This window comes from Euprymna scolopes, chromosome 24, assembly GCF_053919585.1.
Source record: "Euprymna scolopes isolate OS-2025 chromosome 24, ASM5391958v1, whole genome shotgun sequence".
Classification (NCBI taxonomy): Eukaryota; Metazoa; Mollusca; class Cephalopoda; order Sepiida; family Sepiolidae; genus Euprymna; species Euprymna scolopes.
The window spans coordinates 75489827-75514892 of record NC_136505.1 but is presented as its reverse complement, the minus strand read 5'-3'; the positions used below and the strand labels follow the sequence as shown (position 1 = coordinate 75514892).

The following is a 25066-nucleotide window of genomic DNA, read 5'->3' as shown; positions in this document are numbered from 1 at the left end:
GGAATCAATATCTAAAATGCCAAGTGTTTAGACCCCAAATTGTCAGAGGAGTTTGGTAGAGTTCTCAAAGGTCAAATCGTTGAACTTTGACCCCTTAACAGCCAAATTTCTGTCCGCAAACTGATTACATCGATTTTCTCAAATCTCAGTGCCCTATATAGCAAATTTCGAGTCTGTAGACTAAAAATTGGCAGAGTTATTGCGTAGGGAAATGTACACAGTCACACAGACAGACACACAGACAGACACGTTCACTTTTATAGATATACAGATTGTTTGAACTTTTTTAATGAATAAATTGTCATTGTATCTTAGTGAATTTAATTGACCTGTCAACACTTGAAATAAATTATGCTTTTTATGCGCATCCATACTTCTTCGAATTTTGCCTCCATGATTGTTTTTGGCACGATAAAGAAACTTTGTTGCTACCACTGCCAAATTTTTGGATAATTATGAACTTTTCTTTTTTAAGCAAAAGTTAAGTACATTTATTGTATTAATTCATTATTTTAAGACTTTAACTTAATGTTTCACTGTGAAATAATTCCAGAAAACTTACATTTCTCTTGCGAGAAAAATGTAAACACGATCTTTGTCATAATGAATTTTTATGTGAAATGTACGGTTTTTCAGATTTGAGATAAAATTATTCCATATATTTTTTATTTCACACGCTATTTTTTCTTTGAGAAATTAACTTTAAGCTATAATCTTTTAAACATAATCAAAAAGTAACCGAAATTTTAAAAAAATATGATTAGCCGGCATTCAAAACCATGTCCCATATCCAGTCAGCCATTAATTTTGCACGTACCTAGATACAGCAAACAGCCTGTCTATGTATATATGAATAAATATACAATGAAAATTTCAGACAAAATATAAAATTGCTTAATAAAATGTGGACAAACAAGGTAATATGCTAGTAAAAATAAGGACACAAACACATGATAAAAACTGAACCCAGATATTTCGGTCGATCGATTCGACCATATTCATTTAGTAATGATCCTTTATTGAAGAAAATTCAACATTTTTTTATACAGTGTGGAAGAAAAAAATCGCGGAGAAACGGTGGTAAGAGAAGTAGGCGATAGATGCTGTGTGTGTCAGTTATGTTTAAGAAGTAGAAGGAAAAGTGGGAAGAAAGAAGATGAAAGGTTGATGACAAAATAAGAAAACGTGGCAACATATGGAGAAATGAATTGAATTAATGGACAGAATAAATTAGCAGCATGTGATAGCGGTGGGAAATGAAACAATAAAAAATGGTAAAATAAAAACAAAAATGTATGCAAATTAACAAGTGTTCACACGCAGACGTTTTGAGAAGAAGGGGAGAAAAAGAAAAAAAGGACAGCACGTGGTCTAGCACGAGACTATATGGCACAGCGTTGTAAAACACGTGTGTGCAAAAAGACTTTTGAAAGAATGAAATGCATTGTTTTGGAAGAATCACAAATAAATGTATTTCATTGGCATTAAAAAAAAACATGCAGAGTCGGATTTTTATTTCTTTCCTGTTTTTATTTTGCTTGTTTCTTTGCAACCGTATCAGACAACGTGTGGGTCTGAAAGGTTTGAAACGTAACAACACATTTAAAAAGTAACGGCCTTTATGGAATGTTGTTATTGTTGTTGTTAGAATCAGACTGAATTCAATCGCATGTCGAAATTTTACATTATGAATATATTTTATGTATTTGCCTTGTATGAACATGATAATTATTGGAAATCATTTGTGTTGAAAGTATCGCATTGAAAGTATCTTTAAGATTGATTTGCCTGTTGTGTTTATAGATTCTTTTTTTAAAAGGATGCTGAGTCTCACTGAAATATATTTTCTCACAGTGAACACTAAAATAATGAATAAAGAAAAGAAACGAATTCAAAGTAACTTAAGCGTTTGTTGTATATGCATGATGTGCCCTTGATTCTCCATACATGCAGAAAAGGTTTTCACATAAGAAGCAAAAAACAAAAATCTGCTTATGAAAATTCAAATGCCAAAAGATTAATGTCTGACGTGTGTTTGCCAAAATCATAAAGTGAAAACTGCAAACTTGATGAAAACGAAACGGTGGTTTTATTTGAGAGAGAGAGAGAGAGAGAGAGAGAGAGAGAGAGAGAGAGAGAGAGAGAGAGAGAGAGAGACTAACCGCAGAAAGAGTTTTGGATAGTCTCCACTCGGTGCAAGAGTTGATCTGTGTGCCTAAAAAGTTCTGCAATTGTAGAATAGTTCAAAGAATTAAAACAGTTTTTAATGGAAAAGATGTGGTATTCGTGAACGCTTGGGAAACTTCGATATACATTTTATCATACAAGGAAACACATAAAACAAAAGAATAAAACAATATTATTAGATAAAAATATTTATTTCATGCAAAATCCAAAAAATTTGCTTCCAGGTGTTCAGTTTTCAGATTTAATGCTGAAAATATTATTTAAAAATGAAATGTAACAAACATGGCCGATAGATTGATCAATGGATTTGCACACATCTGTAGAGTAATATGTTTTTTTTTTTTTTTTTACAAAGGCATCACCACATTATCAAGGCCCAGAGGCCACTCAAGGATAAGGGTTAAAAAGTGTACAGTAGAAATTGGTCAATATAGTAATCATTAGTAATGAAAATTTGTTAAATTTGATAACTTATATGGAACGGCTCATCAAGAACTTATTTACTTTAGACTTGAACACAACCATATTGTAGTCAGCCGGAAAGCAGGAAAACGGAAGACAATTCCACAGGCGTGCAGTTCTAAGAAAGAAGCTTTGTTCATGGAATCTACGTTTAGGTTTAGGCAAAGATAAAGAGTGGGGGAAATTATTGATAGTGTTTACAGCTAGACGAGTGTTTCTTGTGAAAGTTTGGCGAGGGGGGACCATAGATTGAAGCTCAGTTGAACACTTTCCATGAAAATAACGATACATCAGAGACAAACTCGCAACATCCCTTCTGTGAGATAGAGGTTGCAAGGAGGAGAAAAGGACATCTCCTACGAGGCTACGAAGTCTATTTTGAACTCTATCAAGGCAGGACAAGTCCTTTCTAGCAGCTCCTGCCCAGATGTGGCAACAGTATTCCATCCTTGGACGTACCTGGCTCTTATATAGATAGAGAATAGCATCAGCAGTGAGATATCTTCTGGATCGATAGAAAGATCCCACCATTTTTCCAGCGTAACTAAAAGACATCTTTATGTCGAACACTGACCCCATCAGAATCGAACCTGTAATGCTAGGTTACAAAACTGTTGCCACAACATAGACTACCTGTCATATTGGACTAACCTACGCATGTGCACACGAGTAGTGAGCAAATGTGTCCGCCTAAACAAATCAGCTGACTCAATAGCATTTGCTTCATGCCGATCAAGGATCTGGTCTCGACAATTAATCTGGCAAACTGTGGACCACTGTGGTGTCAGCGAACCCTGCTCTGTCGGAGTTAGGTATGACCCCACTTGGTTCTAGGAAATGCACACCTCCAGGTTTTACTTTCTTTGAAGAAAGGTTAGCTTATTGTCGATCACGTAAACGTTTGTTCATGGCTATTTTTGTAGATCCAGAATGAACATTATAATACACTTTCCTCAACACTCTGGCCTTATCCAACATGTTCTTACAGTGGGAACAAGGTAAATATTTATGAAAAGTCTCTTTGACCCTTGACAACATCTAAAAGAAAAACTGTTAAAAAAATTATTTTACAAACGAAAAAAAAACAAAACAAAAACAAAACTATTCCGCATCACAATCATGGTAGCAGCTAAAAGAATTGTTTTAGCATGACACCATTTCTAACATCACTCATAGCAAATATTTTTTCAAACGTAATCAAAGCACAAAATTCAGGTGCTTTTGGAATAACATTTTTTCCCCATTAGAAGAGCAAACACAACTTATAATTATTTAATTATTTATCAAATTATCAACTCTGGAACTGAAACGACTAAAGAAAGGCAAACGACAAAACTCACCGAAGAAGAAGAAGCAAGAGAAGTTGAAAATATCAAACGATTTATGCATGAGAATAAAACAAAACTAAAAAATCAACAGATGAAGAAATTAAAATTCGAAACAGAAAAACCCAACGTCTGTTCACTTTTTCTGTTTCTAAATTTCTTCTCATATATCCCAACAGATACTATCACAGATCTAAATATTTTGATGCTGGTGCCAAATCGGTAAGTATGAAACTAAACACAGGAACAAAACATAACCAAAGCAGAAAATCTACAGAACCTGTATGGGAAATAAGACTAGAAAGCCAGATCACCAAGCTTAGAAAAAAAGCAAAATCCATAAATAGAATGAAAGAGAGCAGAAATCTACAGGAAAGGGAAAATCATGCGCACAAAGAAAAACTCAATAAGAATCATGAAGAACTAAAACAAAAAAATAGCAACAAAAGAAGGAAGACTGAGGCGATATAAATATAAATCAAAACAATACAGACAAAACAAGACCTTTGAAACCAATGAAAGAAAATTCTACCAAAACGTGAACGGAGAAATAATAAAAACAAAAACCTAACTCGACAGAAACCAACCATTTTTGGATCCAGATATGAGGACAACCTCAGGATCACAACAGAAATGCCAAATGGCTGAAGGACATGAAGAATGAACTTCAGGAAATTGAAGAAGAAAGAGAAACAGAAATTAATGAATAAACACTCAAGACGACATTAAGGAAAATGGCAAATTGGAAAACATCAAGCCCTGATTATTGGTTAAAACAATTCACAAAACTACATGATAGACTGGTGCAAAATCTGAGAAAAGGTATTCGCAACACAGAAGTATCAGAATAGATGGCCAAAGGCAGAGTTACGTTAATACAAATAGACGCCGTAAAAGGAACGGTACCAAGCAATTAAAGGCCAATAACCTGCTTACCGACCATTTGGAAAATTTTAACTGAGTGAACAGATCTACTCCTCCTTTAGCACTGCCTAAGGAACAAAAAGGATGCCGGAAAAAGATTATGTTATATATAGACCAAAATACCTTGAAAAATGTTAAAGGCAGAAAAAAGAACATAGCCATGGCATGGATCAATTACAAGAAAGCCTATGACAGGATCCCACAAGCATGGATAATTGAATACCTAAAAATGTACAAAATATCCGACAAAATTATTAATATTATTAAGAAAGCAATGGAAACATGGAGACTGGTATTGACAGCTGGAAGACAACACCTGACTGAAATCAGAATACGAAAAGGTATCTTCCAAGGAGATTCGTTGTCACCACTATTGTTTGTAATAGTCATGACGCTACTCAACTACATATTTAGAAAATGTAATGCCGGATACAAGTTTACAGGTACAGAACAAAGAATAAACCACCTCATGTATATGGATGACCTGAAGCTGTTTGCCCAAAACAAAAAGGATCTAGAAAAGCTAATAAACACAACCAGAATATTCAGGCAGGACATTGGAATGGAATTTGAAATAGAAAGTGTGCACTGCTGGAGATGAAAAAGGGAAAACTAGGGACATCAGAGAGTACTGAACTGCCCAACCAAGAGGAGATTAGGGCGTTTGGAGAAGATGACACTTACAAATATTTAGGCGTTCTAGAAGCAGACACCATCAAATCTACAGAAATGAAAGAGAAGATGGGAAAAGGGTACTTGAGAAAAACAAGAAAACTCTTAGAAAAAAAGTTATACAGTAGAAATCTAATCAAAGGAATAAACACCTGGGCAGTATCGCTAATAAGGGACTATGGACTATTCATAGGTTGGACGAAAGAGGAACTTGGGCATCTTGAGCAGAGGACTAAGAAACTAATGACTGTGCACAATGCATTACACCTAAAAGATGATACCGACCGAAGGGACAAAGGGGTATGAGAACTAATAAATGTAAAAGACTGTGTAGAAAGCACAAAAAAAAGACTTGGAAAAATATATGAGTGCCAGAACACAGAAAGACTGATCACTGCAGCCAGAAACACCATCAGGAAGAACAATACAGGATATGATGAAACCAAAAACAAAAAAATGAAAAAAGAAAACGATTCATAAGAATAACAAAAGAAGAGAATCACATAAACACTTGGACGTGGAAAGGACACATAAACAGAGAAATAGAATCTCTACTGACAGCTGCACATCACAACGCGGTTACAATGAACCACATCAAAGCTAAAATAGACAAAGCACAAGAAAACAGTAAATGTAGACTTTGTGTACAAAAAGATGAAGCGATAAACCATATAATAAGTGAATGCAGTAAATTAGTCCAAAAAGAATACAAGGACACATTGGAAAGGCACTGGGAGTTATGCTGACGCCTGCATCTCGAACATGCAGAAAAATGGTTTAAACACAAACTGGAGACTATATTGGAAATCGAAAACCACAAAATCCTTTGGGATATGGAGATACAAACAGATAAATCTATCCAAGCCAGAAGACCGGATGTTATATTAATCAACAACAAAAAAAAAAGGACCTGTCAAATTGTAGATTTTTACCATCCCAGCAGCCATAGGGTGAAGAGCAAAGTGAAAGAAAAGCGAAACAAATATACGGAACTTGCAAGAGAACTAAAAGGAATATGGAACCTGAAGAGAATCAACATAATAGCAATAACTGTAGGAGCATTAGGAACAGTCCCAAACAACTTGTCAATAAGACTAGGAGAAATCGGAATCAAGGGGAAAGCTCAGACTATGCAACAGACAGTAATGCTGAAAACAGTGGAAATCTTAAAGAAAATCCTGCAGAACTTATTCTACAAGAATGACAATCGCTAACCATATATAAGCATATATAAGCATATATAACCACATATAACCATATATAACCATATAAAACCACGTATAACCATATATAACCACATATAACCATATATAACCATATATAACCACATATAACCATATATAACCACGTATAACCATACATAACCACATATAACCATATATAACCACATATAACCATATATAAGCATATATAACCATATATAACCACATATAACCACATATAACCACATATAACCATATATAACCACATATAACCATATATAAGCATATATAACCATATATAACCACATATAACCATATATAACCATATATAACCACATATAACCATATATAACCACATATAACCATATATAAGCATACATAACCATATATAAGCATATATAACCATATATAACCACATATAACCATATATAACCACATATAACCATATATAAGCATATATAACCATATATAACCACATATAACCATATATAACCACATATAACCATATATAAGCATATATAAGCATACATAACCACATATAACCATATATAAGCATATATAACCATATATAACCACATATAACCATATATAAGCATATATAACCATATATAACCACATATAACCATATATAACCACATATAACCATATATAAGCATATATAACCACATATAACCATATATAAGCATATATAACCATATATAACCACATATAACCATATATAACCACATATAACCATATATAAGCATATATAACCACATATAACCACATATAATCATATATAACCACATATAACCATATATAACCACATATAACCATACATAACCACATATAACCATATATAAGCATACATAACCATATATAAGCTCATATAACCATATATAACCACATATAACCATATATAAGCATATATAACCATATATAACCACATATAACCATATATAAGCATATATAACCACATATAACCATATATAACCACATATAATCACATATAACCACATATAAGCATATAGAAAATGTAAGAGAAGTAAAACAAAAATAAAATCAAGAAGTTGTAGGCTGACTATTACCTTCCTTTCCTATCTCCCTCTCATTCCCATCTTCCCCCTCCAATCTCCTCCCTCTCTCATCTCCCTCGCCTTCCCATCTTCCTTACCTTTCCCCTGCCCATATTCCCCTAATAGTTGGAGGGTCAAGGAGGATGGAAAGACTGAGGAACGGAAACACTTACCAGACCTCTACTGGATTAGTGTGGAGGAGACTGGGACCTTGGGGAGGCTTATTGCCACCAAATTCCAGTGAAGATCAATGGTCATTGTCAGCAAGAAACCAACAGCAAGTGACTGTTGGGATAATGCAAAGTTATTTGCAAAGGTTGTTGAAAGAGGTGAAAATTACAGAAAATCTGGGCAGACTTGTTGTCACCCAGAGTCCAGGGAATACCACCGGTCTTTGTCAGTGAGCAATCTCTGATGATGACCTGTGTCAGAACTCCAAGTGAGTGAATAATAATATGCCTTTATTCCATATTTTTCCAAATATAAAAAAATATATAAATATTTGTGGGAACGATGATTTACATATAAAGTGCTTTTCTGCAAAACTCCCTAATTTGATTATTCTTCATAAAAATACGAAAGATAACAAATAGTAACCAAATTTGCTACGACATGTGGAAATTATGCATTTCCCAGTAAAAGATATAAATATACACTAAAGCGACACGTGCATACACTCATACACATGTACATTCATACACATATACATACACATATACATACACATTTATCTACATATATTAAGAAAAAAAACACCCAAAACAAATATAACTGTACTCAAAAGATTCAAGCTAAAACGATATCAGAAAAAACGATGGCAATAGAATCATCTAATCTATACGACATGAATATTGTTGGTAAATTAATTTCATTTTTTTCACACATTTTCTGAAATGATCAGAGAATTACAACTGTTGACGATCAAATATAATTAAGGTTGATATTATTTTATTAAGGTTATTATATTACATGACTATATCTAGAAAGTTATAGCCCCGTTGAGTTTCACTTTTCTTAATGTCATTGACATTTAGTGAGTTGGCACAATGAGTTTCAGATATACATTATATTAAGTGGCCTCGTGTCAGACTTAGCAAAATTAAATTTGCAAAAAACTGGCACATGGAATTCAGAGTTTTGTTATCGAAGAGTAATTAAAAGCCAAGCTTATAGGAATACTGTGATTGTCAGTCAGTCAAAAACATAAGTGTTATTTTGAAAAAAACTTGGAGAATTGCAGAATGCACACAGTTCAAAGGGGCGATATGCTGAGTTCGACCAGTTGAGAGCCTCTTCAACGTGTGTAAGCGTGAAGTTCGAGTTCCTTTGAATGACAGTCTTTTTTTCTCCTTATGAGAGGGTAATTCAGTTGTTGTTGTAAAGTGTCGGCAAGACGACGTATATTTGAAAGCACACTCGTTGCCGTGAATGTCTTGTTTAAGTTGCCTGCTCTCGCCTCTCATGCAAGTGGGTGAGTCTACTTCTATGGGGGTGTGACGCCAAGACCACCCCGGTCTTGTAACTGGGCATCTTGGGTTCGATTCCACCTCTACACGCCCTCCCCTTTCCAGGGCCACAATATACTCGTATTGTGGTTCAATGTTTTGAAGCTCTGGAGTAGTCGTGTGATGTGCCCCATTCTGCTACAATGCACCGGTTGGTCTTCCTCAATCTCCATCATCCCAGGGGATGCTGTGTCATCCACTTCCATCTGTTCTGGCAGAGTGTCGAATGTTTCGGGCTGGTGTTGATCTGTACGTGTGGGGGACTATTGTCCCTGTATTTCGAGCCCTGTTAGGTTGTCTATGGTATTTAACATTCCTGGTGGCTCCTCAGGTATCGAATGACAAGGGGTATCTACTACAAGGTTTATTCTTCGGAGGAATTTGCGATTGCGACAGGTTACCCAGTTACTCTTATCAATGTGTACATTATACTGTTAGTTACCCAGTGTTTCCACCACCCTTCCCAACTTTGCCCATTGGTGCAGGTGTGGACCAACTTGGTTTTGAACCTGCACTGTTTCCCCGATTTTCAGTTCCTGAAGTGAGTGACATTTTAGATTGTATTCCCTTTCATTCTGAAAGTGCCTTTTTGTCATCGCTGTTTCCCTATAATGACTGATTTCTCTCCAGCCTTTATGCATCATCACTGGAGACATGTAGGTTTGTACCGGGGGTGTTGCGATGAGTCAGTAGGGACCTAGCTGCCCAGTCATGGCATAGGCGACCACGACTGTCCGTGCTATCAATAAGGATCCTTTTAGCCATTTTAACGGCCAATTCTGCTCTCCTGTTGGTTTTAGGGTAATATGTCGATGATGTTCGTTTCTTTATGCCCCAATTATCTAGGAATCGGTTATATTCACTGGAGTCAAACGGTGGTCCACCATCGGTCGACAGTTCCTCCGGGACGCCGTATGTGCAGAACCAGTTTCGTAGAGCATCACATGTGGCCTTGGCATTCCCGGACGACATCAGAGTGACTTCTATCCATCTGGTGTATCTATCTGCATATACTAGGTAGTTCTTCCCTCATAAATCGAAAAAGTCCGTCACCGTGTTCTGAAATGGGAACTCTGGGTTCGAGGGCGGCATTAGGGGTTCTCTGGGTTGTGACGGAGCCATTACATTGCATACTTTTCACTGGGCCCGGGTTTGATGAATGTTCCCATCCAATCCTGGCCAAAACAGTCATTGTCTGGCATTTGCCAACATTCCATTGATGCTCTGATGTGCCGAAGGGAGCGATTCCAGTACCTCCGCAATAGTTTTCAAGCAAAATAACTCCTCTTTCATATGCCAAAACCGGCGAATTGTCTCCGGCAGTTCGTGCCGAGATTTAGGGAAACCATTTCATATGAATTCGGCGAGGGTATGACATTCCTCATCAGTAGCAGCTGCTGCCACAATCCTGTCCCATGTTATTGCCCTTAATTTGGGGTCCTGCTCATAGGTGGAGTTAAATGACGCTCTTATGGTACTATCCATGGTTTGTGCGATGTCTTTTTCGTTTGCTTCCTCCTAGTTTAACGTTACTGGGCATCTCGATGAACAGTCTGGTGCCGCATTGAGTTTGCCAGGGAGATGCTTTATTCGAAATTTGTGCATCAAGTACCGTTCTTTGAAGTTGAACAGTCTTAGGTTCTTTATATCCTCCAGGGCTTTGTCCAAGATGTTCATCAAGGACTTATGGTCCACGGTGACTAACAGCCCTGGACATCTCAAAACAAACATGCGGCATCCTTCCAGTCTGTAAACTAATGACAATGCCTCTCCTTCAACTGGTGCATATCATAACTTTGCGTCATTAGTAAATCAGGAGCTGGTCAGGATTAATCTCCAGTGGTCCTCACCACACTTCGGTCCGGCTTCAGTTGCACAGTTGCAGTACTTCTGGAAAAGAAAATATTCCATGCCTGTCCTACTGAAATCTGTCGACAAACAAGTTGGTCTGTTCACTTCGATGGTTCTTACACTGTTCTCAATCTCTTCTGTGATCCTTCTTTTCGACTCTTTGAAGATTCGATTGAGTGTGCTGTCCTAGTAGAACTTTCGATTTTTTGTCTTCAGCAGCTCCCAGAACGGGGCCATTACTTCGGCCTGAGAAAAAACATAGGCTACCTGGTTTACCATTCCAAACCAGGATCTTATGTCAGTTACATTTTTTGGTGTCGGAAAATTTTGTATTGCTTCAGTCATTTTTTTGGTGGGTTTTATCTTGTCTTCCATTATCAAGAACCCGGCAAAATCCGCCTCTTTTTCTGGGAAGTGAAATTTCTGGAGGTTGAATACGATACCATTTTTGCTGCAGTTATTTATGTACTCCATAGTATGCCAAAATAATGTTTCAATAGAGTCGTCCCATAGTATCGTGTCGTCTATACATCGTTTTCCTTGGCATATCTACAGTGATATTGTTGAACCTGTGCGTATATGCGTCTCCTGACGCTTGGAATCCTTGTGGTGCCTGAAGATAGCGGTATCTACTTCATTCCGTAGTGAAGGTAGTTGCATCTCTTGCTGATGGGGAGAGGGTTAGACTATGATACCCATTCCATGTATCCAAGACGGTTTTTCTAGTTTTCGCAGGCACCAGCGATGCCACGTTGAAAAGTCACTGAAAAGTCGCAGAATTTTGCGACTGATCAAAGTCGTGCCACAAAGTCCGTAACTGATTCCCCTTCCTTCTGTCTTACGGAATGGAATTCTTGCCGGTACACTTCTTTGTATAGGCTTCTGACAGCTACGAGCTTTATGTGTCGTAACAGCTGTTCTTCCGTGACGGAGTTCAGTATTTCTGCTCCTACCATGTTGAACAACAGCCTGTTTACTTCTGACCGTGCTCAGCTCGTTTCTTAATGCTGTTGGCTCCATCAACCCACATATCTCCTTGTATCTATTCCAGGAATCAATGAATATCGCCCAGTCACCATCACTTGAGTCAGCATCAACACAAAATTATTGGTCAAGGACTGATCAGAATGTGACTTTTGTGGCCGCAGATGATGTATATCGCTACAATATCAAAAAGACCATGTCAAGGTTTTGTCACAATCGTGCCTCAAACTAAGAATCAACAAGGTATACATCTCCATCACAGTGATAAAAAGTTTTCATGCAACTCCACAAACCCATCTTAATCCACGAATTATGAATTAAATATAACAAAGCAGCTATGAATTTTATTTACTGCTTCGGCCTTTGCAGGAACTGAAGGAGGAAACGAACATGTTTTTTAATAAGCAAAATATTTAATTATGCCAACATATCAAAATATAAACATATATTAATGATTGAAAATGGAGTAAACCACAACTCTAACCTTCGTTCGATGGAAATTATATATTATATTATTATTCTTAGTCTTTTATGAGATTCGGCACCAAATGCTTTTTCTGCTGAATAGTAGGTTTCGTATCTTAAGCATCAACACTTTGTTTCTCACTACTTTGCTTAGCTAATTCATTAATGTGAAAGTGCAAGAATCCGACGTTATCATACCATTTTCTATGTGGCTGACCTCTTTTCCTACATACTTCCACCATTTATTCTAGCTATACTAGATCAATAACTGATTAATTTATGCTTTGATATATGTTTTCTGGTTTAATTATAGATATATAAGATTAGACAGCCGGTCACTTATTTCAATAAAAACACTTAAAACTATTTCCAAAAGTACAAACTACATCAAATGTAGCACACAAATATTCTTAAAATTACAATGAGGTCAATGAGGTTATGAGTCGATTGAAAATATGCCGGGTGATAAGCTTGCTGATTGGCAGAATTTTACATTGATTTCCAACTGTTCAATCAATCGCTTATTAAAATAAGAAATAGAAAAGAGAAATTGAAATGTCTCACCTGATAAGTTCTGAGTTGAGTCATTCAAATCAGAAGCAGAAGATTCTGAGTTTATGGAAGAATGAGTCAGATCTTCATAAAGAATAATTTTTCCGTCTTGATTAAACAGTTGCGGAACATAATAAAGAAGATTGTGCTCAAGATGAAGATGTTCCAATCTTAAATGGTAATAAAAAATAGAGAAATCAAAATAATTGGAAAAGGGATAAGAAAAAAAAAAGACAACCCCCCGCCCTGAAAAATGTTCTAATAATGAAGACAGACAAAATGATTGGAATAAACACATAACAATAATCATCTTTATGGCCTAAAGATTTTATATAAAGGTAACCTGTTATGCAAAGGTTAGTGAGAAAAAAAAGTCTTTTTCTAGCAAAACAATTTCAAGTGATAAGAGAAAGCGAGAAAGCAAGTCAGACAACCCCCGTTGTCTGAAATGAATTCAGAAAGAAATCCTGCACTCTATAATAAAACGTTTTAAGCTCTTTAGTTCATCAGAAATGATAATAGAAATTAATATATAAAAATTGAAAGTACTAATATAATTCTATGAATTTATATGAATACATTAATATTATCGGATCATAATTTGTTTCCAATCATTTTTGATGAAGATTGGATTTGAATGTTGATCAAGAGCAAATGGAATTTTTGTCAGTCTGTCATGCTTAAGAAATCGATTTTTTGTCAGTCTGGCATGCTTAAGAAATCGATTTTTTGTCAGTCTGGCATGCTTAAGCAATATATTTTTTGATGGTCTGATATAAAGAAATAGAATTTGTTGGTTATTTTCTTGGTAATTTTGTCCGTATGTTAATAACATTTTTTTGCCTGTTTGTCATGCTGAAAAAAATAGCTTTGTTAGTCTGCCATGCTGAAGAATAAAATTTTTCTTGGTTTCTCATTTTTAAGAAATAGAATTTTTGTTAGTCTGTTCTTTCATTTAAAAAAAAAAATTGATATTAGTCCACCATCTTCATGTTTGAAATAGGAAACTCCACTTACACTGGTAGACTCCCTAAAGATACAAAGGTTTCCGGATGCCATAGTTTGTTGTTGTCCAATTTGAGTATTCGAAGTCGGGGGAAGCGCATATAGCGTTCGCTGAAATTGAAAAACAATAAACAAATGACAAAACAATTAAAATACTTTTTTTATTTGGCTGTTGTACTGATACAAGTATAGGAATAAAAAACATACCTTTGATCACATGAAACAGGCCAGTTAAAACGCTTGGGTGATTCCAAAATGTCAGAATAAATTGAGAGAAATTTCGAGTTTGATTCTTGTTGTATAACATTCAGTTAAGATCAAGAATCGAAACAGCATATTCGATGTTTATAATCTGATACTTTTCCAAGTAAATAATTGAGACATTTGTTAAAATATTACTCATAAGTAGAATCGGATATATGAGTTTATATGGGTTTCTGTCCCAATTCATCTCTTACAAGGGGATGGATGTAAATATTTGACAGATACAAGGTAACATAGATATTGATGACAACATTGTATTCCCCAGAGAATTTTATACATAATAAAAATTACGTCAAAATAGGATATAATGAAGTTTTAAAGGAGATTCGCTCCATATAGCTCTCTTATATTAAAATGGCACTTAGAGATGTTAAACGACCTCAATTGTCTTCCCCAGAAAACTTTATATGTATGATTAAAATTTTATAAAATAGAACATAGTCCAAGTTTTAGGCAGGGTATGTCCTAATACCCCTTTTAAGGGGTAACGTAACACTTTTATCATCTTCCCCAGTAAATTATGTATAAGAATGAACTTTTAGATTTTATCTAAATTCTATAACATTTCTTTATGTGTGTGATGTTCATGTGTGTGATGTTCATGCATGTGATGTTCATGTGGTGTGTGATGTTCATGTGGTGTGTGATGTTCAAGTGTGTGATATGGCATGTGATGTTCATGTGTGTGATGTTCCTGCATGTGATATACATGTGTGTGATGTTCATGTGTGAGATTTTCATGTGTGTGATGTTCATGTGTGTGATGGTCATGTGTGTGATGTTCATGTGTGTGATGGTCATGTGTGTGATGTTCATGTGTTTGATGTTCATGTGTGTGATGTTCATGTGTGTGATGTTCATGTGTGTTTTGTTAGTGTATGTGATGTTCATCTGTGTGATGTCCATGTGTGTAATGTTCATGCATGTGATGTTTATGTATGTAATGTTCATGTGTATGATGTTTATGTGTGTTATGTTCATGCATGTGATGTTCATGCAAGTGATGTTTATGTGTGTGATGTTCATGCGTGTGATGTTCATGTGTGTGATGTACATGCGTGTGATGTTCTTGAATGTGATGTTCATGTGTGTGATGTTCATGTGTGTGATGTGCATGCATGTGATGTTCATGTGTGTGATATTCGTGTGTGTGATGTTTATGATGTTCATGTGTGTGATGTTCATGTATGTTATGTTCATGTGTGTTATGTTCATGTGTGCTATGTTCATGCATGTGATTTTCATTTATGTGATATTCATGTGTGTGATGTTCATGTGTGTGATATTCATGCATGTGATGTTCATGCATGATATGTTCATGTATGTGATGTTCATGTGGATGATATTCATGTGTGTGATGTTTATGTTTGTGATGTTGATACGTGTGATGCTCATGTGTGTGATGTCAATGTGTGTGATGTTCATGTGTGTTATGTTCATGTGTGTTATGTTAGTGCATGTGATTTTCATGTGTGCGATGTTCACGTGTGTGATGTTCATGCATGGGATGTTCATGTGTGTGATATTCATGTGTATGGTTCATGTGTGTGATGTTTATGAGTGCAATGTTCATGTGTGTGATGTTCATGTGTGTTATGTTCATGCATGTGATGTTCATGTGTATGATATTCACGTGTGTGATGTTCATGCATGTGATGTTCATGCGTGTGATGTTCATATGTGTGATGTTCATATGGTTGATGTTCATGCATGTGATGTTCATGTGTGTGATGTTCATGTGTGTGATGTTCATATGTGTGATGTTCGTGCATGTGATGTTCATGTGTGTGATGTTCACGTATGTGATGTACATGCATGTTATGTTCATGCATATGATGTTCATGTGTGTGATGTTCATGCATGTGATGTTCATGTGTGTGATGTTTATGTGTATTATGTTCATGCATGTGATGTTCATGTGTGTGATGTTTATGTGTATTATGTTCATGCATGTGATGTTCATGTGTGTGATGTTCATGTGTGTGATGTTCATGCATGTGATGTTCATGTGTGTGATGTTTATGTGTGTGTGATATTATGTGTGTGATGTTCATATGTGTGATGTTCATGTGTTTTATGTTCATGGATGTGAAGTTCATATGTGTGATGTTCATGTGTGTGATGTTCATGCATGTGATGTTCATGCATGTGATATTCATGCATGTGATATTCACGTGTGTGATATTCATGCATGTGATGTTCATGTGTGTGATGTTCATGTATGTTATGTTCATGCATGTGATATTCATGTGTGCGATATTCACGTGTGTGATGTCCATGCATGTGATGTTCATGTGTGTGACGTTCATGTGTGTGATGTTCATGTGTGTTATGTTAATGTGTGTGATGTTCATGCATATGATGTTCATGCATGTTATGTTCATGCTTGTGATGTTCATGTCTGTGGGGTTTATATTAATGAGAATGATTACATTATTTTTCAGCTCAAGCTTTTTCTTAATCGCTTTCATGCACTGATCTTTCAACTTGACGTCTCAGTAATTACTTCAATTTAGTGCTTTCCTTTTATCCTTATAACAACTAACAATTATATTGTTCCCAGTCTTTTGGAATAAACTTTCTTTTATGATATGATCTAAAAATAAGAAAAGACATGAATATTAATAATAATAATAATAATAATAATCATCATCATATTTATTATTTTTACTTCCATCATTATTATTGTTGACACAGCTAAGCATTTAAATTTGGCTCTCTCCCCTTTTAATGTTAGCATTCCTTGACCATGTAAGTCTTTTCAATACACATTGATACATGCTTGCTCCCTGGATGGCTTCTGCTTTCTAGATTGACACCTAAAATTCGGGCAACTCTAATTTTACCTGATCTAAATTTTCAATTATCAATTTCTGAATTAACCATTTCCCATCTAGCCAACGATGGAAGCAGACATTTGTTGTTTTTCTATCAATTTGCTTATTCTCTTTGATTGAATATTAACTTTTTGCTTCACTGCGGACACAGTACAACCTACAAGGTCAATTTTCTTTTATGAACGTTAAGCTGCATTGAAATATATCTTTCCACCTGGATTGTCACATTAAATCATTGGGCCTAAAATTCTGACTAGTTGTTTCTTTAAAGGAATTTTCTTTTACCTCTCGGATTACTCATGAGTAAGTCATCATCCACGCTAAAATGTTATTCCCGGTTTGTTTTTAATTCTTTTCTCGCATCTTCCATTTTATTCATTCATATATATTTTTTAATTAACTTTTTTTTACAATTTATGACAAAATATCATAAATTATTGTTTCACCAAATGCATCAACCAGCAAATTCTAGCTTTGCTACAATTATGATTTGCTAATTTCTTACTGTCTTCTGATGAGAATTATGGCAAGAGTGGCATTCTTAGAAACTCTGAAGAATAAGGACTCTTGAGTTGTAAGCCATGTTTAGTTTCAGAAAAGTTTCCGATGGGTAGTTATTCAATACAAGTCCTGGAGATGACGAATTCTCAGTGGACAGCTGTTCTGTACAGGTTCCAGATTAATAATTTTGCAGCCAAAGATAAAAAGATCCTTCTTGGTGTTGACACGAAAAAATATATGCAACGTTTAAGTTTATGGAGCAATTCTGGTTTCTGATTAGTTGATAGAACGTGAATTAATTTGATTCGTCAGTCCCCAGAAGCAGCGTTTATAAATAGAATCTCCTAACTCTGAGGGAACATACCCCCATTCTGTGTCAAAAATATTGCAACACCCTCACCTATTTTTATATAGTGGGGAAATCCTTTTGGTTCAATTTAAATGATTTTGCCTATAACCTCACTCAGATTGTTCACGAACCCACCCGTGTGCCCGATACTACTGGTCAGCATGCAAGCCTTCTAGACCTTTTTCTCACAACTTCCCCTGAGCTATGTTCATGTTCCGTTCTATCTCCCCTGGGATCCTCCAATCACACAGTTGCATCAGTTAAGATAAAAATGAAATACAATAAGTCTTCAGATGTACCTCTCCACCGTACTGTATATCAATACTCTATGGCTGACTGGGATAGCTTCTGTACATTCATATCTGATCTACCTCTGCATTCCATGTTTAAAAAGGATGTATCCTTTATAGTATCAGATCTGACCGAATGGTTAATTTTAGGTATAGACCGATTCATACCACTCAAAAAATTCCAACAAAAACTAAACAGTCAGCCATGGTTCTCCCCAAAATGTGCTATTGGCATTGCACACAGAAATCACTTTTTCCATAGCTACCAACATAATAGATGTACTGAGACTAAAGCTGCCTTCAGGACTGCCAGCAACCACTGTAAAAGAGTAATAAAAAATGCAAGAGAGCTATATGCTCAGTCCGTCAAATCCAAAGTAGCTGAGCAACAGCTTGGTTCGCACCAGTTTTGGCAAATGGCAAACAGGATCCTGAACAGATGCGTGCGTTCTATCCCAACCATCATCAATGGACGTGAGGTCATCTCATCAGCATCAGACAAGGCTTGGCCTTGTCTGATGCTGATGAGATGACCTCACTTTGACAAGAACTTTGCAGCTAACTCTACCCTCTGCGATGGAGGGCATCAACTCCCCATATTTCCTCCTACAACAGACAACACACTATCCAACATATAAATATCTGTGCACGAGGTCGCCAAACTAATCAAGAACCTTGATTTCAGTAAAGCAACTGGCCCAGACGGCACTCCAATTATAGTGGTGAAAAAGCTTTGATCAGAACTTGCCCCCATACTTACAAAACTGTTTAAACGTTGCCTTAAGGAGAAGTGCTTTCCAAAACCCTGGAAAACCTCGTTAGTGTGCCCTGTATTTAAAAACTCAGGTGATAAGTCATCTCCCTCTCAGTACAGACCAATAAGTCTCTTGTGTGTCATGAGTAAGTTACTGGAATCCATATTAAATAAAGAAGTAGTCAACCACCTCAGCAGAAATAACCTCCTTAGTGACATGCAATATGGTTTCCGTTCTGCTAGATCTACAGCTGATGTGCTAACAGTTATATCCCATAGGATTAGTGAATCTCTTGACAAAGGTTTCCTTTCTAAGGCAATTGCTCTTAAAATATTAAAGGCCTTCGATAAGGTCTGGCATAAGGGCCTACTTCACAAGATTTCCAGCTACGGTATAACTGGAAATGTTTTCTCAATAATTAAATCATTTCTCTCTGATAGGTTCATAAGAGTAGTGGTTGATGGGCAGCAATCAGAGGCCCACAGTATTAATGCTGGAGTCCCTCAGGGGGTCAATCCTGGGCCTCAACTCTCTTCCTGATCTACATAAATGATCTCCCAAAACGCATACTTAAATCATTTGTTGACATCTATGCTGATGATACGACCATCTACGGCAACACATCAAAGGCCGTAAATGAGAAAGCTCTCTCTGATTCCCTCTCCTCTGATCTTGAGCGCATGGTTCAGTACGGGAAGAGATGGCTGGTTACTTTTAATGCATCTAAAACCAAGCTCCTAACTTTACATCATCAACACTCTATTCCTCATCTAGCATCAATTGAAATGGATGGCTTTCGTCTTGGGGAGGCTTCATGTTTTGACAAGCTCCTGGGATTGACCTTTACTCCTGATCTGAAATGGAACATGTATATCATGTCTGTTGCCCGGGCCGCTGGGAAAATGGTGGGATCCTTCTACCGCTCCGGAAGATATCTCACTACTGATGCAATTCTCTATTTTTATAAAAGCCAAGTATGCCCAAAGATGGAGTACTGCTGCCACATCTGGGCTGAAGCTTCAAAAACAGCCTATTCTGCCTTGACAAAGTACAAAATAGACTTTGTGGCTTAGTGAGGGATGCTTTCTTCTCTTCCCTACAACCTCTCTCCCACAGAAGGGACGTTGCGAGCCTGTCTTTGTTTTATCGTTATTTCCATGGCAAGTGCTCGTCTGAGCTCCAATCTCTTCATGATAAACACCCATCTAGCTAAAACCACTGTCAGTAATTTTCCCCACTCTTTATCTGGGCCTAAATCAATACGTAGATTCCATGAACAAAGCTTTTTTCTGAGAAGTACACGCCTGTGGAATTCCCTTCCATTTGCCTTTTTCCCACCTGACTACAACTAGGACGTCTTCAAGTCCAGCATAAACAAATTTCTGATTAATCGCCATCTTAAGTAAGACACCTTATCAAATCTCCAATACCAACTATTACTACGATATTATCCCATTGATTATTGTACAAAAAATAACCCTTATCCCCGAGTGGCTTCCGGGCCTTGATAAGTGGTGATCCCCATGTAAAAAAAAAAAAATTCTGTTAAAAAATAAATATATATACTTTTATATTCAATTATATAAAATAACAACAGAAGTCACTTGAATCTTAAAATTTGAGCATTTAAAAAAAGAAGAAGCCATTTTTAATTTTGTTCGAATGTCAAAAAATATGTGCATAAAAAATAAAATAAAAGACATTTTATTTTTATATTTACCTTAAAAAGCTGAGCATGTGAAAAGGAAACCATTTTTCAATTTTAATTTTTTGTTATGCATTCTCGTTCCAAAAACGCATACATGCATATATATACATATAAATAGATATACATGTAATATGTATCCGTAAAAAAAAGAGAATTTATTTTTTTGTTAATTAACACAAAGCAAAAAGAATAGCAAAATTTTGGTAAATTAGAAAGAAACCATTGCGCATAAAAAAGCAAAAAGTCAATTGTAATTTATGCGCACCTTACAATAAGCACGCAAAAAGTATTTGTAAAAAAAAATATACAAAGAAAATGTTTTCGAATATGATTAAAAGTTTCAGTAAACGTATTAATTATACATTAATATGTAAAAGTGTTAATACAAGCAAAATGGATGCAGTTTAACGTCTTACCAAGGACAATTTTCAATATATCTATCTATCTACCTCTCTCTCTCTCTCTCTCTATATATATATATATATATATATATATATATACATATATAACTACTTAATTTACTCACATAAAATTAATATACAAAAGTATAGATTTATGCGTAAACTTTAAGTATTTACTTCAAAAGTGCTCAATACGTAGGTAGAGCTAGTTAGTAATTTATAAAATATATATGGCGGTTAAGCTACACTGAATATTCCGCGTTTCATCCACTCTAGGACTCTTCAGGCTTATGCGTATAAGCCTGAAGAGTCCTAGAGTGGATGAAACGCGGAATATTCAGTGTATGCGTATAAGCCTGAAGAGTCCTAGAGTGGATGAAACGCGGAATATTCAGTGTAGCTTAACCGCCATATATATTTTATAAATTACTATATATATATATATATATATATATATATATATATATATATATATATATATGGGCTTGCGAAAAGTTATTTAAAGTCAAATCCCGACAAGTTTTGAGACAAAACGCTTAAACTTTATTTTTGTCGCGGGTTTTGTGAATATATCAGGGATATTTTCTCTGATTCTATGTAATTTACAATAGTGGATTCCTTTTTCACTTCATTTCTTATGAAGTGATATTTAATATTTATATGCTTAGATCTTTAGTGAATTACTATGTTCTATGCTAAGACTATGCTGGCTTGATTATCACAATTAATTACTACAGGGGTTTTAGTTTATTCTGGTTCTAAAACAGTTTTTCAGATATTTTGGAGGTGTGGGGTATATGGTTAAAAAAGAAGAAAAAAAAAGAAACGTACCGGGCGTATCTGCATTGCTCTTTGGAAAAGAAGAAGGAAAGGATGGCCAGCGTATTTGTATACGCGAAGGACATCTTGGGAAGGCAGAGCATGATGGGAGAAGCTATTTTTTCCTGTCTCTTACTTTTTTTTTTCTAGATAGGAGGATATAAAAGCTGGGAAAAGTTCCAGGGGGGGGGGGCAGAGAGTAATGAGTCATGAACATCTTCTCTTGAAAAGAATTTCGTATTACTGACATTCAGATTGTACGGTAGGTGTGGTCGATTGGAAAAAAAGAGGGCAGAAACGTGCTGTTGTTGAGAGAGTGACTCACTCCTTCCCGAACCCCAGAACCGAATCCTGATTATAACGTTAGAGGAGGTAAAGTGCTTCTTGCGATGTATGTGTGAGCACAATAAATTCCACCTTACACGTAGAGAGAGATACAATCTGTTGCTTCTTAGATTTCCATGAAATAATAGGCCCATTTTCTGATAGTCTGAAACAATATCCAGATATACTTTTTCGATCTTAATCATTTTCCCAATCTGAATCTGAGAACCCTTCTAATTGTAGGAAACTTGTTGATTTTCTAAATACTAAATTCTGTTCTTTAGTTCCTCTTAAATAAGGAAGGACTTGTTTAACTCTGTTTAAATCCTTCATTGTCGGACTTGATAATTTTTGTGATAGTTTTGTTACTGTGTAGCATGTTGGGTCTCGTAGCATTAAATAGATAAGACTTCGTATCATTTTACGGTATAATTTATTATCGATTATTTCAGATTCTCTTTCTATATTTTTATTAATATAATTTTCGACTGGTGTAGAGCGTTTATTGCATTCTTGCATTCCAAATTTAAATAGGATTTTATCAATGTACCTCGATTGATTCATTTTAATAATTACTTTTTCATTAGTAAATTCTATGATAGTAAATTTTATGCCCCAAAAAACTTATTTTTATATCATTTGGAATTTTTTAATTTAATCTGTTCTTAACATCGGTTAACATTATGTCACAATTTTATGCAATTAAAATGTCATCGACTCATAAAACCAAAATCAGTAGTTTATTGTCTTTGGGTCAACTGGGCTTGAATTGTTGTTTAATCATACAAACATGAACTACTGTATTCCAACACTGAGCGCTTTCCTTTAGACTTTACAGTGATATGTTAAGCCTCCACACGCAACTTTAATTTTTCATTATATATCCCTCTAGAGGGGTAATATAGATTTCACAGTATATTGGGGCATTTAAATATGTATTTTTTACGTCCATTTGATAGATGCAATTTGCAAAATAATTCTGATTGTCGTTAAGTTTGTGTTATCGGGTTAAATGGTAATAAGAATGAAGAAACACATGATTTTTAGGAACGAAACATGTATTCATATATATTACAGGCAAAGTGAGTTGAATAATACCATTCCTCAACAGTTGAGTGTGTGCACCCGACCTGCTTGGTCACATTCCATTCAGGCACCGGTATTCGATACCGGATGTGACGTCACCAGAGGAAGTGACGTCATGAGATAGTCCAGGGGCTGTGATCGTAAATTTGAGAATATCCTTTCGCAACAAATCTAGATTTGTTCAACGCCTGACGCTGTGGGTTTTTTTTTTCTTTTGTAAAGACCCATCTTGTAGAAATGACATGTTTATCCTCTGGGTGAGGTACTACCGAATAGGTATTGTTTTCTGTTAAAGCATCTATTTCGTTTTCATTACTACTAGCAGTTCAGCCCGGCTTTGGTCTGGCTCTATGTACTGTTCATAACTTTATGTGCATATGTATATATATATATTAAAAAATTTGACTCATGTCTAGCTAACCTACATCTAAAATTTCAAGTGTTTAGACCCAAAATTGGCGGAGGAGTTTGGTAGAGTCTGCAAAGGTCAACTTTTTCAACTTTGACCTCTTGGCAGCCAAATTGTCGCCCCAAAACAGATTAAAAAGTTTGCTGTATCAAATTTCAAATGTATAAACCCAAAATTGGCTGAATAGTTTGCTAGAGACTACAAAGGTCAAATCTTTTGAACTTTTACTCCTTAACAGCCAAAATTTCGACCAAAAACCGATTAAAAAGCTTGCCCTATGTCTGAATACACTTTATTTCAAATATTTAGACCAAAAATTTGCTGAGTAATTTGGTAGAGACCAAATAGGTCAATTTTTTAAAACTTTTACACCAATTTTAATCCCTTAATGCTCATTATTTTGGGCTCAAATCAAATTAAAATGTTTGATCTATGTCCAAGTAACCTACATCTAAAATTTCTAGTGTTTAATCCCAAAATTGGCGGAGGAGTTTGGTAGAGTTTTCAAAGGTCATATCGTTAAATTTTGACCCCTTGACAGCCAAATTTCTGGCCGAAAACCGATTAAAAGTTTTCCCAAACCTCAATATCCCTTATATCAAATCTCGAGTCTGTAGACCGAAAATTTACAGAGTAGTTTCGTAGGGAAATGTACACACAAAGACACACAGACAGACAATTTCACTTTTATAGATATAATAGATTTTCCATTGCTGACAATGTTTTGAATTAATTGCTTCCTTAAAGCTTCTTGGCGTATTATCCATGGAATAGCAATAGTCGATTTGATAATTTTTCAAATCGTCGACCACAAAATCATCGGGTCGTCTTCTACTTCTTTTGGGGTAACGTTCGACTTTAACATCAGCATCATCGCTATCATTATTATTAATACTCTTGTCCCGTCAACGGCGACTTCATTGTCGTCAAATTCATAAAATTTGAGGAAATATTAATTCATCCTCTTCCTGTGATGGATTTTCGTCTGTGAAATTAAACGTGTCTGTGAATTTTACACGTCGGATTCTTTTTATTTTATTTTTATCTGGAAAAAATACTAAATAGGCTTAGCTGTTTTTATCGCTATATATCGCTATATATCGCTATTTATCGCTATATATCGCTATATATCGC

The 25066-nt window shown here is 35.6% G+C and overlaps 1 protein-coding gene across 6 annotated transcripts in view; it reads right to left on the bottom strand.

Annotated features, from left to right (window-relative positions):
- The window catches only part of LOC145246769 (X-ray radiation resistance-associated protein 1-like), a 334894-nt gene that overhangs the window by 148709 nt on the left and 161119 nt on the right, over window positions 1-25066 (bottom strand). For all 6 annotated transcript variants that reach the window (XR_013863167.1, XM_080108553.1, XM_080108552.1 and 3 more), the window contains 2 exons: window positions 14202-14300; window positions 13197-13354 (listed from right to left, as the gene is read on the bottom strand). Coding sequence is in view for 5 of the 6 variants with exons in the window: in XM_080108553.1 (XP_079964679.1) it covers window positions 13197-13354; window positions 14202-14300 (257 nt within the window). In the remaining variant the exon portion in view is untranslated. The remainder of the gene's footprint in view (window positions 1-13196; window positions 13355-14201; window positions 14301-25066) is intronic.